This window comes from Argiope bruennichi, chromosome 3, assembly GCF_947563725.1.
Source record: "Argiope bruennichi chromosome 3, qqArgBrue1.1, whole genome shotgun sequence".
NCBI lineage: Eukaryota > Metazoa > Arthropoda > Arachnida > Araneae > Araneidae > Argiope > Argiope bruennichi.
The window spans coordinates 22,546,086-22,562,906 of NC_079153.1; the positions used below are offsets into that span (position 1 = coordinate 22,546,086).

General features: G+C 30.7%; 2 protein-coding genes across 3 annotated transcripts in view; both read left to right on the forward strand.

Annotated features, from left to right (window-relative positions):
• The window catches only part of LOC129962634 (neuroglian-like), a 129,507-nt gene that overhangs the window by 3,919 nt on the left and 108,767 nt on the right, over nucleotides 1-16,821 (forward strand). The window lies entirely within an intron of this gene.
• LOC129962635 (uncharacterized) lies at nucleotides 11,783-13,399 on the forward strand. Its single transcript, XM_056076496.1, has 2 exons — nucleotides 11,783-13,186; nucleotides 13,288-13,399. The coding sequence occupies exons 1-2, from the start codon at nucleotides 12,355-12,357 to the stop codon at nucleotides 13,359-13,361; spliced, it is 906 nt and encodes a 301-aa protein (XP_055932471.1). The 5' UTR covers nucleotides 11,783-12,354; the 3' UTR covers nucleotides 13,362-13,399.

Consider the following 16,821-nt stretch of genomic DNA (forward strand, 5'->3'; position numbering starts at 1 on the left):
TACTTCTTATATTTTATATTTCATAGAATGTTTATAATTCACAAAATTTCTTTTGGCTGCTGGGTTAATATTTTTTTAATCGACCTGCAGCTGACTAAGCAGTCCTAGACAGCTGCTTTGTCGGAAATCCGCAATTGTATCCGCGTGGTGCACACTTGCACATACACACTTATAGAAATGTATTCATTCATCTTACCTAAATTTTAATTAAATCGCGAACTGGATGTATGAGATTCATACGTTATTTTTAATGATTAATAAAATGATTATTAGCTTCACTTGTAATGTTAAGAATATTTTCGGGAAACTTTTTTTTTTAATTGGGTTATGTTGATTCAATTATCCATTTTTTTAAATACCCTTTTCTATTAATATCATCTAATTGATTTCCCAGTGCTATTTTTAACGGTTATGTCTGTATTTTACAATTTAATCATTTCTCCGGAATCATAATGCTTCATTTATCAATTGTGTTTATTTGCTTTCTATTTTTAATTATTAAATTTTTTTGTTTGAAATTGTGAGTTTAATTTTTCGAAAATTAACTGGTGCTTCCATTTAATGAAAGTTATATCTATCGAAAGATTAATCGAAGAATGATATTAATGTAGAGAATGTTTTGAAAAACCAATTTGGTTAATTATTAGTTTAAATTTAATATTCCGGATTTCTATGTTACTTTCTGTCGTAGCTCAAAGGATAAAACTTCCGTCATTGTCAGCTATATTTTTGAAGAATGCATTTAAAAGTTATTCATATTTATGGTTTCTCGTGAAATGTTTCTTATTTATATATTTTCTGGAATATGTAACTTGAATTACGGTGGCAATTTATGAATTTTTATTGAATAAAAACATTTTGCTTTTAATTTTCGGCTAATAAATCGATTGATTTTTAAATATTATATCTCTTTTATGTGAGTAATTTTTGTTGTATGCCGATTATATTTGGAAATGCTTAATTTTTTTTTCTTATATAGTTTTATATATTTTCTAATATCCGTTGCTACAAAAGTTTCACAAAGAATGTCTGGGTTTAGATCTTTTGATCATTTAATTCTAGAATTGACTCCCAGAATATCCGATTTGAATGCAAATAAGTTTAATTTGAAATCCTATTTAGAGGGAAGCCATTAACTATTTAATATGCATTTACTTTTAATGAAACATCGGCAAATGTAAAATTTATGTTATTAGTGGACAATTATTTCGATTCAACCTGTGGTGAAGTGAGAATATTTATTGTCTGGGACACAATATGATATTTTCTGTCCCTAGGCGTTATGTTATAAATGATTTTTCAACAGCAAACGGCGACTAGACATGGTATTATTTTTTCGTCTTTCCCGAAATAAATTTCTATTATAGATGACGTTAATGCACTGACTCTTTGTTAACTTGGAGCCTCCTAAAACCGACGGCAGGACATCTATACTTCTTGTACCTTGTCTCTACGCCACTCAGTTTAACCTTTTCAGACTACATCAAATATTTAGATAAACATTTGATGATTTTCTGTTAGTCCCTTGCTGTATTATGTTCAATAGATTTCCTGTTGCAGAAAGAACTTATTGATGTCGAAAGATGTTTTTTGATGATCCCTCCTCCTCTTCTTTTTTACGTCGTTTTAGTTGGGTAAAACATTTTCGAGGCTCTTTTGAAATATTTTATCGCAAACCTAAGTCGGGGCATAGAGAATTGAATAAGAATTTTATCATTAAAACCTAATACTTTTAAAGAAGGCAAATGGTGGCCTTTAAAAGAGGGTAAATGAGAGAAAATTTTGTTCATTTTTGCTGAAAGAGTTAAACTTTGATGAACTTTTAATCCAGAATTGATTATGTGAGTTTTAAAATCTTCTCTAACTTATAAAACCATAAGTAACAATTGATTTGGGTAATTAGTAGCAACTTATAAATGTAAGCTTTCTTTTTTATTTATTCTTTATGCGAGTCTAATTCTTTTGGGATGCTTTAAAGCTAAGTAGACTCCCTAATCACTTTTGTTTAAAGAATAATCTATTTCTAAGTGACTGGAAGTTTGTCAGGAGATGCCAGTTTTTTTATGACCTACAATTCAGCTATTTGATGCCGTTTTGTGCTAGGAGACTAATTAGAGAAAACCATCCATCAAAGGAAACTAAGAAGTTTATTGTTGTTCGTTTTTCATTTTAAGTCGATATACATACCTTGTTTCTCAAAAAATTACTTATCAGAAAATCCTTTTTTAAGGATTATTATGTCGTGTCCTGAAATCCTGTTAGAACCACTTATTAAATGGATGCTTTTCTTGTGACTATTTCGCTACAGTCTCAGCTTTGGAACCAAAAAATAAGGTTTTCGAGACCTGATTTCACGTATAATTCTCCGTATATAAGGACCTGTTGTATATTAAATTCGAGCTAGGTAAACGTCCTCTCGCTTATGTGAGACAAAAGTCAAGAAAGGGTGTGTCAGCTCAGCTGTCCTCATGGTCATTATTCGAAAATACGAGATCTGCCATAAAATAATCCTCGTATAAATTCAAAACAGGTCTTCTATGTGAACTACTATAAACTGTACCCACTGTAAAACTTAAGGAAATGATGATGTCTAAAATGATGAAATTGATAACTAATTAAAAATATTTTGATATTAATATTTTAATATTTAAAATTAACAATATGAAGAATAACTAAGCATATATTGATTATTGAACGGAATACAAACACAGCACACAACAATGTGTTTGGTATTTTTTAAGAACATCAAAAATTCTCTTGGTTTGGTATTTGTGTTTGGAATTACTTGAAATATACAAATAGGTATATTATCACTTATTTAAAGTGTGAGGACTATTTTACAACCTCTCTTGTTATCTTCCCTGGTTTCAAATTGACACTGTTCAATAGAGTTAATATCATATTATTTAATAATAAAATAGAAGATTCATTTCATATTATATCATTGAACATAAATTATTTACCTTTTTTTCTCTGTCCTGTAGCCAAATTATCAAACACATTTAAATGCACTTTCTTATGTACAGCCAACCATTCCGTCACCACTGAACAAACATTTAAATGCGCTGATGGGATTTCACATGAGCTATAGTCAATTTTTAAAATGTTGGCACCAGTATATTGTGAGGACTGTACTTTTTCCGCTCAAAGTTAGACTTAGAAAGTTAAAAGAAACTGAATTCTAAGGTCATCAATAAAAACTCCTGTCGCAGTGTCATTGATAACAGATGAATACTGTATGAAAAATTCTAAGGCTTAGACAGGTTTGATGTTCCAATTTATATGTGAAAGTTTTTATATTGTACAGAGTTGATGCAGATTGTTGTTTTTAGAAGAAAAAAAATGAGATATAAATGCTATTGGTATTTTTAGGACATAAGTTTTTGCAACAAAAACACTATAGTTTGTTGTATTATAAGGAAAAAGAAACGATTCAAAAGATTGATAGGCAGGCATCATGAAGTTACATATAAAAGGAAGCCCTTCTGGTTGACGAGGTTCAAAAAGTCAAATAGTTTGATCAGATGGCGTTTTCTATCGATTTAAGACATAAAGAAGCGACAGACGCCAGCAAATAGACAACCTTAAATTTCATTTTTTTTTTTTTTTTTTTTTTCCTGCTTCTTTCTTTTTTCCATCCTCTATGGTTGGATGTGCGGAAGTTCTGGCAGCACGTGATCCGCGCGCGTTCAGGCGTCCTCCCTTTCGCGCGACAGCTGTGCTGCCCCTGCCTGTCTATAATGACTTCTATTTTTTCTTCCATTTGGAGGATCTGCCTGTGTGTTTCCTGTCTCTGCTAAACGAAATTAAATTCGAAAATGGGAACTTCTCTTTTTCGAAAGGGATGTTTTGCGGTCGGGTAGTTTCAATTTAGGGTCTTCTGTTCACCATTTCCCATCGATCTCGTGGTTTTCGTCCAAAATCTAATAAAAGATATGCCATTTTAATTTTTGAATGGCTCTGTCTTATCCGAAGAGCGTAAAATTTCATTAAATTCACATTATGCTAAATTTGATAGTTGAATAACTCCATTTAGCTTGGTGACTATTACTTGAATTCATGCTGTTTTTTCTTTTTACAATCGTTTCCAAAAGTACTCGAACATTTTCGAAAGTTTTTCCATTATTTTCACTCACATTGCCGTATTGTTCTTTTTCATTTTTAATGATTTTTGGATGAGCTTCTTTTAAATTCAATTTCGAATTCATTTAATGGGTCTCAAAAGTACTTCTAAAAGTGTTGCAAGATTTGCAGAAAACGGATGCGAAATTTAGTTTATTTATTTTTGAATGAATTTTTATTAATTAGCTTTTAAATTATTTATTTATTTATTTTATATTCATCGGAGTAATCTGGAGAAAATCGCATGATTTTTCTGATCAAAGACCGGAAGCTTTACAAATTCAATAACATTTTATATTTACTTATTTCAAAATTCTGGAAGTTTTTTAAAGGAATACTAGATGTTAAAATGTTGATAATTTGAAGTAATTTATTTCGAATCTGAGAGCATCCCCTAGGTATTAGTTAAAAGTAATTATTCATAGTAATCCGTCTTATTTAGTTGGAATCAAAACTTGGTTTGGAAAATTATAGCAAATTTTCGGTTTCGTTTCAGAATGCTGTATGATTTGCGATTTTTTTCTTCTGATGTGAATAGCGCTAAGTATGTTAAATTGTTATTTTTCAGAAAATTTCATGTCATATAACATAATTATTTAGTTCATTTTTGTCGAAGGTTTTTTTTTTTTTCTTTCATTCCCGAAAAGTGTTTTGACGATCTTTAGTGTATTTGTATCAGGATTCCCCAGAACGATCAATGCATGCAGAATGTAGATGCATAATAAATTCATGAAAATGTGGGAATAAAGTTAAAAATTATTCATAATAATTATTACAAATTCTGCAGATTTTAAGATTTTTTTCTCTCCTTTGTATACATAGATTGCTGTAGATTTGTTTAAATATTAGTAACCTTAATGAAAAATTAAATTGATTATATTGAGAGAGACTGAGGGGAAAAAACAATACCAACATAAATATGCTTTACTTTCTCATAGTATTTAATTTATCCAATTTAATTAATTCATTATGTATTTACCTATAAAATTCTTTCAGTTTCAATCATTTTTTTTCTTTCTGATTTGCTAAGAGTTACCACGATAAAGTTTGTTTCTTTAGTCATATTCGATATAGGAAAAACAGTTTTTTAGGGATTCTCTTCGGAACTTTTCTACTGATAATAAAGTTCTGAAATCTTTTAGTTGCTATTTCATTCGTTATAAATATTCCAGTTTCCAAAATATATATTGGGTAGTTGGTTATTTAAATACTTATTTAGAAAAAAAAAACTAATCTAATGTAAAAATTAATTAAAAATATAATTTACTCTTCCAATCATGATTTTGCGATCAATTTTGCTGAAAGTCCATTTATTCCTTTTTACAAATTTTTACATAATGTTCGTTAGGAACTATTCAGAAATTCCCAACAAAATGTTTTCCTAATTGATTTTACAATGAGATTTTGATAGGAATTTCTTTGACACGTGTCGATTTAGGATAGGGAAATTTAGGTATCGTTAAAAGAATGTTGCAAATAAGGATTTTGATCTCTTCACTCGAACCCTGAGAACCTGCTGATTTTAGCAGTTTTATAGAGGCGCCTGTGAAATTAATTAAATAAATAAAAGTGGAATATATATTCCGAGTGAAGGAATAAAATATATATATACGCTCCGAGTGAAGGGGTAAAAATCCTTAATGCTTGCAACATTCTTTTAAAGGTACTTAAATTTCCCTTGCCTAAGACCACACATTTCAAAAAAATCCCTATCATAGTATGCCTTCATAATAAAATCACTGAAATGAAACGCCTTTGTCTTTTTTGCACTTGTATCGTGATGTAAACGGTTTGTCTGTTTTATCGTCGCTTCTTGTACACGAATTATGTGTCCCTTGATGAAAGAAATTGAAGTTTTTAAAATATCAAAAGTTTTTTTCCTATTCGGCCACGCAATTACTTAAACATGTTTATATATATTTTGGAAATAACTTACGTTTAGCGATCCATCTAAAAATTGAGGTGTCTTATCCAATCGGACCGTGAAAGGGAGGTAAAAGATCCCTGATGGCCCCCAACTTTATTTCGCATTGATTCTGTCGTGTCGCAAAGAAACGCAAAAATAGAAATCAATAACTCATTAGCGGTCTTTAGGGTGTTTTTCGATATATACATATGTTGCGCATGCGGAATGGGAAAGAACATTTTGATGAGGCAAAACGTTGCGACGTTGAAAAAAGAAATAATCAATTCTTTAATTGGCAACAGTTCAAAATATTTTCTAGCTTATATTTCTTTGATAAAGGCTTTAATGTTTATTTACTGATTTGGACATTGTCATATTAAAGGATATTGGCTATGGAAAAAGCAGTTTAGTTACTTTTATTTATATACAAGTTTATATAGATATTGATGGCTAATTTACATTCCTCTTGCAAATTTTCAGTTTATTTTCATTAGATGAAAGATGATTTAATTAAATTATTTGTGACAGAAACATCATTATGGTGGAGGCAATTATTTATAACTTTCCACCACTTTTAACTTATAATTTACTAAATGCCTTATAATGTAATTACTCTGCGTCATTATATTATAATGAATTCATCTGCTGTTTGCCTTTCAGCTCATGGAGTCAGCTGAATAAATAGTAAAAGCTAACACAACTTTATTATTATAAATTTAGGACAGCCTACCCCATCGTTTATACGGTTTGAGCTGCTGTTGGCCAGAATCTTATTACGGTGCCACTTGTTAATAGGGTTAAAGTGATTTTATGTTGCCTGGTTTCGACTCTTAAGTCAAGTTTCTCGTTCAAAGCTAATTCATTTTCTTTCGTAAATTTGATTTTGAAAAGATTAAATCTTGTCCGAGTTTCTGTGTTTATTCTGTTTCATAGTTTTAAATATTTATTCGTTGATTTCGCAAGGATAGGGAAGGAATGAAGGATTGTAACTGTTATCTGTATTTTGAAGATATTATTAAGATAATTTTATTGCTGGTTCTACTGTATGTATTACTTTTTTTTAATTTTTAGTTGTTATTAATGAGATGCCTAGATGTAATTAGTCAATAATAGGTGTATGCCCTGTATTCTTTAAAAATTTACTGCATTTACAAAATCAGCGGAAGTTTATCTCTTGGATTTTTTTTTTTTTTTTTTTTTTTTTTTTTTTGTAATTTAACACAGTTTAATATCGTCGAAGCACTGTATACATTTGCCTCTCATCCTTTACCCACATTGCGATCAAAATGTGGCTACTACCATATATATATACTTGTTACGTCTTTCAGTCGCATATGCACAAATTGATAGGCCAACAAAGATCAACTATTTCCTCTATTTTATACCGAATTGTAATATAGATTTACAAATCTAATAAAAAAAGATCTCTGTCAAAAAAAATTTCTTTCTTGATGCTTTTTTTTTTTTTCAAATAATCGTGTTCAAAAACAATCGAATGTGATCAAGCAGGTGAAATTTCCAACATAAGAGTTTCTTCCAGAATTTGATAAAAATCTGCAATTTAGGTACAAGTGACCACGTATGAAATTTAATCTAATTCTTTGCGTTTTTAAGTTATCTTATTGATTGCCTGATTAGCGGACATTTATAATTCCCAGAATGGTTATTTCCATATTGAGACAGATGTTGAACTTGAAGGTTAGTCAAAATTCTAAGGTCCTTTTTTTGGCATTATCATCTGAATTTGATAGTAATCTGAAGTGAGATTCAAATCATAAAATTTTCAGCTGGGATGCTAGATCTTGTTACAATCATTTTTAGAATTCCTTTGACGCCATTCTATTTTCGAATCCATCCCTCGATGTTCTGCAGCGAGGCGTAGAAGTTCACACATTTTACTGCCAGTTTCGATTTCTGCCATTGCGAGAGAGTTTTGGGGCTGATAGATGGGTACACCCTACCAGCGATTTCGTTTCTCGATGGAACGGTTATCAATCAGAGAATTCGATCTGCGCGCGAAAGAAGGGTGCTTGCTTTCCTCATGCCTGCCCGGCTATCAGAAATAGTGGTTCGTTCTCCCTGTTGAGCGAGTTTTTCATCCCCCCTCCCATCTGTGTGTTGGGAAATTGCGAAATCCCATTTGGGAAATGTATGGATATTGCATAACCACTGATTTTTTTGCTAAGATACTTCGAATAATGTTGAGTTGAGAACTTGATTCCACTGGGAAATAGCTAGTTTCGAATGCGATTCTTATCTCGAACAAATTTTTGCGTCTTTGAAAAAAATGATTCAAAATATGTATGGCTTGATTTTAAAATGTAATTGGGTTTATTAAAATACAATAAATTATCTGTGGTATTAAAGTTTTTGCGAATAAGTATTTTAAGAGAAGTGCATTATCTGCAAAATTATTTTAAAATAAAATTGAAATTAAAAAACAAAATTTCAGACATGGTTACCATTTGAGTCGTAAGGAGAGCTATCACTCGTCGTATCTCTCAAATGTCGATTGTTTAGTCGTAACAACGTAATATTTGTGATCTAATTAGATGACTTTCTTTCATGTATTCGCAATCAGTTCCACATTTTAAGGATATTTATATCAGAATTTTGGTTTCGAATTTTTCGGCGATGACCATACTTTTTCTATACTACGTATACGAGAAAGTAAAAATGCTTAACAGCATAAATTAGATTGTTGATTTTCTTCAAATTGATTATTTGTTTATATCGTTAACAGTATGATGGTTCGAGATCTTGATTTCCAAAATTGCAGTAAGCGTTGATTTTCTCGCAGACTCATTTTTAAAGGTCAGATAGGGCCTAAAATCATGATACATATTAGACTATATCATAGTTTTATTTCATGATGAAGTAATTGAATGCATAAACATAACAAAAAAACACCGATATTTTTCGATTTCGCAAAGAAAGCATAGACTGTATGCATTGATGTTTTAAATGCTGTCTTATAGTTATTTGTTATAATTTCGTCTAATTTAAGTATTTAATCTTAATTCCCGATTCAATCTGAAATATTTTATTGAGCTTTATAAAGCAATACAATTCGACTGAAGGTTTTCTGTTGTAGCAGAGGACGTAAGGATAGGATGGCATAATGCATGGGGTTCACGATATTAGAGAATTATAAATAATTTTATAATTTTACTCTGCTACTGTTTTACTGAAAATCAGACAGTTCGTTCGATAAAAAAAAAAAAAAAAAAATGCGAAGCATGTCCAAGAGTGTGTATGTTTTAGGCAGATTCCTATAGGAAGACTACCTGTTGTAATGGTTTCCATGACAAGACTTCGGGAAAAATTTCTTTAGTACTTCACCGATCATGGTCCCTAAAATTCAAAACCATCCTTCGTTCAAAAGTTTATATAATATGCGTATAACGCTTTGCTTTTGTTGTCTTGTGAACAGGATTACTAGAGTAAATTTGTTTGAATTTTAACTGGCGTGGAATATGTTGTTACATATGTTAAAATATTAGTAGGGGGTTGACATTTTCATTTCGCTATAATTTTCTTAATGTTGAAGATAGAAAAATAAATCAATTTAGCCAAATTAGCGCCTCATTGAGAGAAACAACTTTTATGTTTAAGGTTTTTCGATAACTGCAATATCTTCGAAGTTTTAAGGGGTGAAAAGTGAATTTGACGCATTACTTTGAACTGTTTCTAACATCAAAAATTGATGTTGCCAGATAGTAAAGAACTCTACCTTTACCTTCCATCTTGCCGCACGGAATTTTTTATAATTAGTGCTGAATTTCAGTTCTAAATGCTCTCTCTAAATATTTCATAGGGATCTTATGCTCTCTATTTCCACCACTGCTTTCACTGCGATCAACAACTTGTCATAGTTTCAGTAAACAATATTAAAACCATCCAAATTACTTTGCACCTCTTAGAAGATAAATCACGGAAATAATTTCAGCAAATGTTGACTGACATTCACTTGCATTATCTCATAAATGTCAACCCAAATTGCGTGTACCTCATCATCGTCCATTACACGATGCATGCTTGGAAATCCTCTCTAAAACATGTTTCGCTTTGTTTCCACTGTAAGCTAAAATTGCATCCGAACTGATTTGTTTTGATGTTATTTTAGAGAGGCATATTTTCGGGCGTTATTATGTTTCAAATGCGTGCACATGTTCTGTAGATCCCGCTGCTAGTGCGAAGACATTCATTGTGTTGGGATGGCAGCCTGCATCCGTCCTTTGACGAATGTGTCTTGTGTAGCAGACGTCTGTCTCCTGTGAATGGATGGAATTGTAATCCAAAAATACTTCCTCTGAGCCAGATGGGTTTACGAGCCTCAGATCCGGCAGCAAGACCTGAAGGACGCCTGATTTATGGAGGAGCTCTTCAATGAATTTGTTGAGGAATAGCTCGCGAGCGAATTGAATAAGTGTGAGGAGTCTTATTTAGTTGCGGAACAGTGTTAAGAATTTTGAGGACTTCACAGGATGAATACAGTTCCTAGTTGTTCCTATGACATTTATATATATATATATATATATATATATATATATATATATATATATATATATATATATATAAACCGTCTGGAGATGACGATGAAAGCACCATTTGTTATTATTGTATATAATTTTTTGTCCCCCTATAATAAATGTTTGATATTGAAGGAGCCGAAAATGAATGCTAAAATATCTGAATACCTTTTCTAATTGCGTAATCATCAATTTTAGAATTTTAATTTCTTGTGTTACTGTAAAAACCAACTGGAGTAGTCTCCTCTAAACTTTCTCTCATACTCTCTAACAAACTTGACGTACAATAGTTATGAAATATTAATCTTTGCTGTTAATTTAGCATTTTTACACAATCTGCCGTGTCATTCTTGATGAGTTATTTAGCGATTTATCCCTGGCATGCGGATAATAGTATTCAAAAATCGAATTTGTGCTTTAAACACATTTTTCACTACCGATTGAAACAAAAATTTGATATAAAACTGTACTTGCAGTCACGAAATCCTACACCTAATTTGACTTATTTAAGCCAGTGAATTTTTGAATGATCACGTTTACATGTTACTGAAAGTACAAACCAACAGACAATCAATCCGTTGTTGGATTTGGCTCAAAATTTGACAGAAGTCTGCACTATAGATGTTAAATTTGCGCACTGAATCTTATCAATCCAATTGTCTTCATTTTGTAGTTATTGTGTTAATTTATATTCGAACAGCCGTACAGACGAACTTCCTTTAAACAAATTTTACACGAAATTCGAAAAAAAAAAAAAAAAAAAAAAAATCTGCAAATTTGGTGTAAAGACCGTATACTATCTAGCTCAAAGCTTTTTTTTTTTATTTATCTTTGTATACGAGAAAGTAATATAAATACATGGATGAATTTTTATATTAAATAATTTCTTATTAACCTACTTTCTAAAATTAATTTCCTTGTCCCTAACTCTGGCTTCCTTGTAATTTTAAATTTTTAAATTCTTATTTGCCTGGGCTATTATTTTTCTCATTGAACCAAAACTTTGTGTCGACAAATTCTTTTCTGAAACTATACAAGTTTCAGCTGCCTCCGCACACCTTGCTTTCTGTCTTCCTATTTGGTACGACACGAGGCCATGGGTTGGGTAAAAAATCTTGATATAAAAATATTTCCTTCAAATTATATAGAATTTTTTTAAAAAGAATTCTATGATTGCTTCATCATACCATCAGGGGTGTTTGTGCTCCGGGGAAACCCCGGAATTCCGGGGATTTTGAACTTCGATACCCGGAAATTCCGGGGATCGTCGTTCAAAAGGAAGTAGGAATAATAATGAATTATTTATTTTGATCTGGGTAATTTTGTTTGCTTTGAAAGCAGAAAACGCAAGGTCAGTGTGTGTGGTGAAAACTTTTCCTTTCTTTCTCCAAAGGCAGTGATAATGCGTGAAAAGGGGGGGAAAACTTCTTTTTTGTTCTTTCCTTATTGCGAGTTATGACTCATTCTCCCGGTTCTCGGACATTCTCTTCTGGATTCTTTTCGGCAAGTAGGCGCGGCAGAAAAAAAAAAGGGAGAGACTTCGTTCGACCAGATGTGCGATCACGTGACTCTGGGTTCAAAGGTCTTATCTCTCCAGGCGTGGCGCCAATAAGTAGAGAAGGGGGATTTTTCGCCGTATTAGCTATTTGTCATTGATCGCTTCGCAACTTTTTTTTCTCCGCTGTGTAAAATTTTCGTTTCATTTATTGATGCACGTGTGAATTTTTCGTTTCGCTTATTGAAATATTTTTTTATTTATGTACGCAAGAGAATTTCACTTTGAAATTTCAGCATATGAAACAGAAATTACCCCTTAAAAATTCATATCTAATTAGTTTTACAGCATTAGATCCAGAGCTAAGAGGTAAAACCAGTACAATATTAGCTTTTGAAAAATTATCTTTTATGTCCCATATTTTTAGTGATAATGAAAAGTCAAAAGTAGAAGCTGAAATAAGGTTACACCAGAGTGATATTGATATCACCAAAGAAATGCTCTACACATCTGATGAAAGTGGAAATCAAGTCAAGTGTACAGTTGATAAATATTGGCCTAAAGTTTTTAATTTAAAAGATGATTTCACAAATGATTATAAGTATCCTACATTGGCTAAATTGGTCAAAGCCTGCCTTAGCTGCTTCCATGGCCCATTAGTGGAAAGTGCATTCAACTTAATGGATACTCTTGTCACTGACTATAGAACCTCTCTTAAGATTGATTCCCTAGATGCAGTGCAGACTATTAAATATGATTTAATGGCTTCTAAAGAAACCTCATGTGAAAAATATGGCTCAAAAAATCCAATGACTGATCCAATTCACAAAGATCTCTTACTGAATATGAACAGAAGTTGGAAAACATATCAAGAGGACTTAAAAACATGTATTTCAGATGAGTCACCTATAAAAGTCTCTGAAAAATCTTCTACATTAGCAGAAAAGCAAACTGCTTCTACCTCTGCATGTGCAGTTCTCGAGGAAATTTCTTCAACTGTAAATGAGGAAAATAAAAGTCAACCTTCCTGCAATTATGAAATTCACCACAAAAGAAAGACAAGCCCACAAACATCAGAAAATAAAAAAAAGCAGCAGAAATTAGATAATTTTTTTAAAAGAATTAATTCAGGTAATTTAAAATATTTGCATAAAATGTAGTAGTTTATAAGTTTGAAAGTTTATGGTTATTAATTTTGCAAAAAAAGTAATTCATTGAACTTTTATAATTAGGTCATTCAATACTTCATAATTGTAATTTTTCATTTCTCCCCTCCCCCCTTCTCGAAACTCCAAAATGCCGGTAGTAAGTCCGTAAAAGTTTCAGGGGATTTTTTGGGGTCCCACAAACACCCCTGTACCATGCTTTATATAATATTTTAAAATCTAAATTGAATCTTAATTAATTTCCTAATATTTATTTTAAAATAGCCCATATTAACTTCGCTCTAAAATGTTCTCTTATTTTCAGATCCAGTTCCCACTTTTTATATATATATATATAATTCTACACGCTCTTCAGAAAATTGATGACTTGGATTTCCCTTTCTCAGAGAGAAGGAATAAAACTCCCTAATTCTTACAACATTCTTTTAAAGGTACCTAAGATTACAGTTGCCTAAATCGATACGTGGCAAAAAAATCCCTATCAAAATCTCATTATAAAATTACCGAAATTAAAAATTTTGATTTCTGCTCTTGTGTCGCGATGTGGACTGACATATTTCTTACCACTTATACTTTGTACGTAAATTAGGCCTCCCTTGGTGAAATAAATCGAAGTTTTGAAATTGTCGAAAGTTTCTTCTATTCGGTTACGCAATTGCTACTATATATAAAATTTGAGAACTTATTTCATATAGATCATGAAAGTACTTAATTTCGCATTTTTAAAGTAGATAATCTAATTATTCTTATTAAAAAAATAATGGCTGTTAATTTTTAATTGCGAATTCCAATTTATAATTTCTACTAAAAAAAATGAAAACTGAACTCATGGTTTATTCATCACACAAAGTACTTTTTATAATTTTGAGACTGAAAAAAAGATTGATGAAAGGTGATACTGAATGAAGCGTGTTGGTAAAATTATAATGAAATAAAATTTAATAAAATTTGAAGATTAGGTTTCCTGATGTTTTAAAAATTAAACAATTTAAGCAAACATTTACTGTCTAATCTAATAGTGTCAATCCTGTTTGATATGGTATAGAGTTTGGTATGAATTAGTATTCCTTACTCGATCGAATAAATTAGTAGACAGTTTTTGATATCTGTCACTTTAATTCATTTCTATGGAATATTATAAGGAAAGAAAATTCCAGGTTGTCAACTCGATAAAAGCCATGCAATGCATCATTACGCTAATATTAATGGTTCTAAGTATGATCTAATATATTTAAATTTAATAAAAGTAAATTATGTTTGAATTTATCAAACAAATTTAATTAGTGTTTTGAATAATGAAATTATTATTGAAAGTTGTTTAATTTAACAAGGATATATCTTTATCTCTCAGACATACACATTTTACTTTATTTCTCTTTAAATACGTCTGCTGGTAGTTTTCTGTATTTTGTCAGTTTAATTTGTGATTAACTTATCGTCCCAGACAATATTCTAGAGATAATTGGATTTAATATTCTAAACGACATGGCCTTATATTTTAATATGCTACTTCTATTTAAATTTGAAGCTTGGGAAATTTGAAGTTATAATATAAATAATTTTGAAAGACACTTTTATTAATGTATTAAAAAATAGAAATTTTAATTACGTTCTATTTCTTTAGTCTTTAATTTACCATTCATCATTATAAATAATACATCTTCTTATTATAATTTCTCTGCGAAATGCCATCACTGGTATCCGATCTACATTTATTTAAAAGAATTCATTACCCTATAATTTGAAAATATTAAAATGGTGCATAGTCATCGAGATCACGCAAGTGTACTAAATTTGAAAATTCTAGTACATTAAAAAAGGAAGTGAAAATCCATTGCAAAATTCTATCTTTTCAAACATGAAACAAATCAAGGTAAATGAAAATATGAAAAAATAACCAGCTGCGATTACTTTGTGGTGCTTTCATTTCTTTAATTTCTCAATACATTTAGTGACTGATCAAATACAGAAAATCTCAAATTGCGGAAGATGAAAGCAATTGCGGTCATATAATAAAATATTGGGATTTGAGAAAACTTGACATGGCCCATTTTCTATAGGTTATTAATGCTTTCAACTGTAAATTGCAGAGAAAATTATCTCGCTTTAAATTATTTAATGAAAATAAGGAAATTAATTCTAAATTAACTTTAATTTAATTTTATTTTATAGCATATATTTCGTTTTTTAAAAATTTAATTTCCAACTTCAAGGGCGTGGCAAAAATTTTCTAGTTGAAAAACAGAATAAAAAATTTTTCGAACTGAAAAGGGATAGCGAGTGGATAAAGTTCTAGAAGCCTTGATCTATTTGATAGATTTTTCAAGTCATCATTGTGATCACAAAATTCAATTTCTTCCGAAATTGCATCACTTTGCTTTTTTTGCGCATTTGCATACTTCAAAAGTAATCTAAGGGAATCGATCATGCTGTCTGATTTGGCGAGACGTTTCCTAATATGATTTTTCAGCAGCCGTAATGCATTTCTTTTTAACTGAAAATTTGCTTTGCACAATATTGATATATTACATTCATTGAAAGTTGAAATTACCTGAAGATAAATTTTCAGGTGAATTTGTCTTCAAATAATATTTCAGTTCCCCCCCACCCCCATAATCCAAATAAAGTAGAATCTTCATTTAACGAAATTACTGCAGATCTCTGACTGAGAACAACATTTGCATGATACTTTCTCACCATATTATTTAAGATTATTTCTATTTAATCTTTTGCTCTTTTTCTTTCTTTCTTTCTTTCTTTCTTCCTTTTTTTTAATCTTCTCATATACGTAGTATAGAGAAAGTATGGCAATCGCCAAAAAATTCGAATTAGAGTTTAACGACCTCATTTTATACATTCCTCACCTCGTTTATACATTCGTTTATACTCGTTTTATACATTCCTCCTTTTAAACCTCGTTTTATACATTCCTCAACTTCGAAAAACTCATTTTTAGAAAATATCTGTCTGTTTATGACACAGATAACTAAAAACCTCTTTGAACTAAACAGTTGATATTTGGTATATTTTTATATCAAATAAGTAGATTTCTATCAAATTTTGAGCAAAATCCGCCCAGAAATCTGTTTGGCTGTTTGATTATTATTTAAAATGATAACTACAAAAAGAAGAGAGCTAGATAGATAATAATAGATAAATTCGATACACAAAATCTGTGGACTAAACCACTATCTAATTTTGTGCCAAATCCAATAATGGGTTGACCATTTATTGGTCAATAATTTCAGAAACATAAATGCTATAACTCAAAGTCGAGATGGCAAATATATCAAATTCGATGCATGATTGTGTGATTATGAGTGTAGTTTTGTATCAAATTTTTATTTCAATCGGTTGGGAAAACCGCCTCTAAAACACAATGGATACCGTTAAGATTAATCGCCAAGGATGACACGATAGATACAGTAAAAATGCTAAATTCACGCCAAAGGTTAATTTTTCATAGCTATTGTACGCCAGTATTATGTAAGATGTTCTTTAGGATAATAATCTTTATTAGAGAATATACAATTTTGGAGAGACCATTCCCACTGGTTTGTTTCAATGTTTTGAGAATTTTATTTATCTAAATTTCAACAA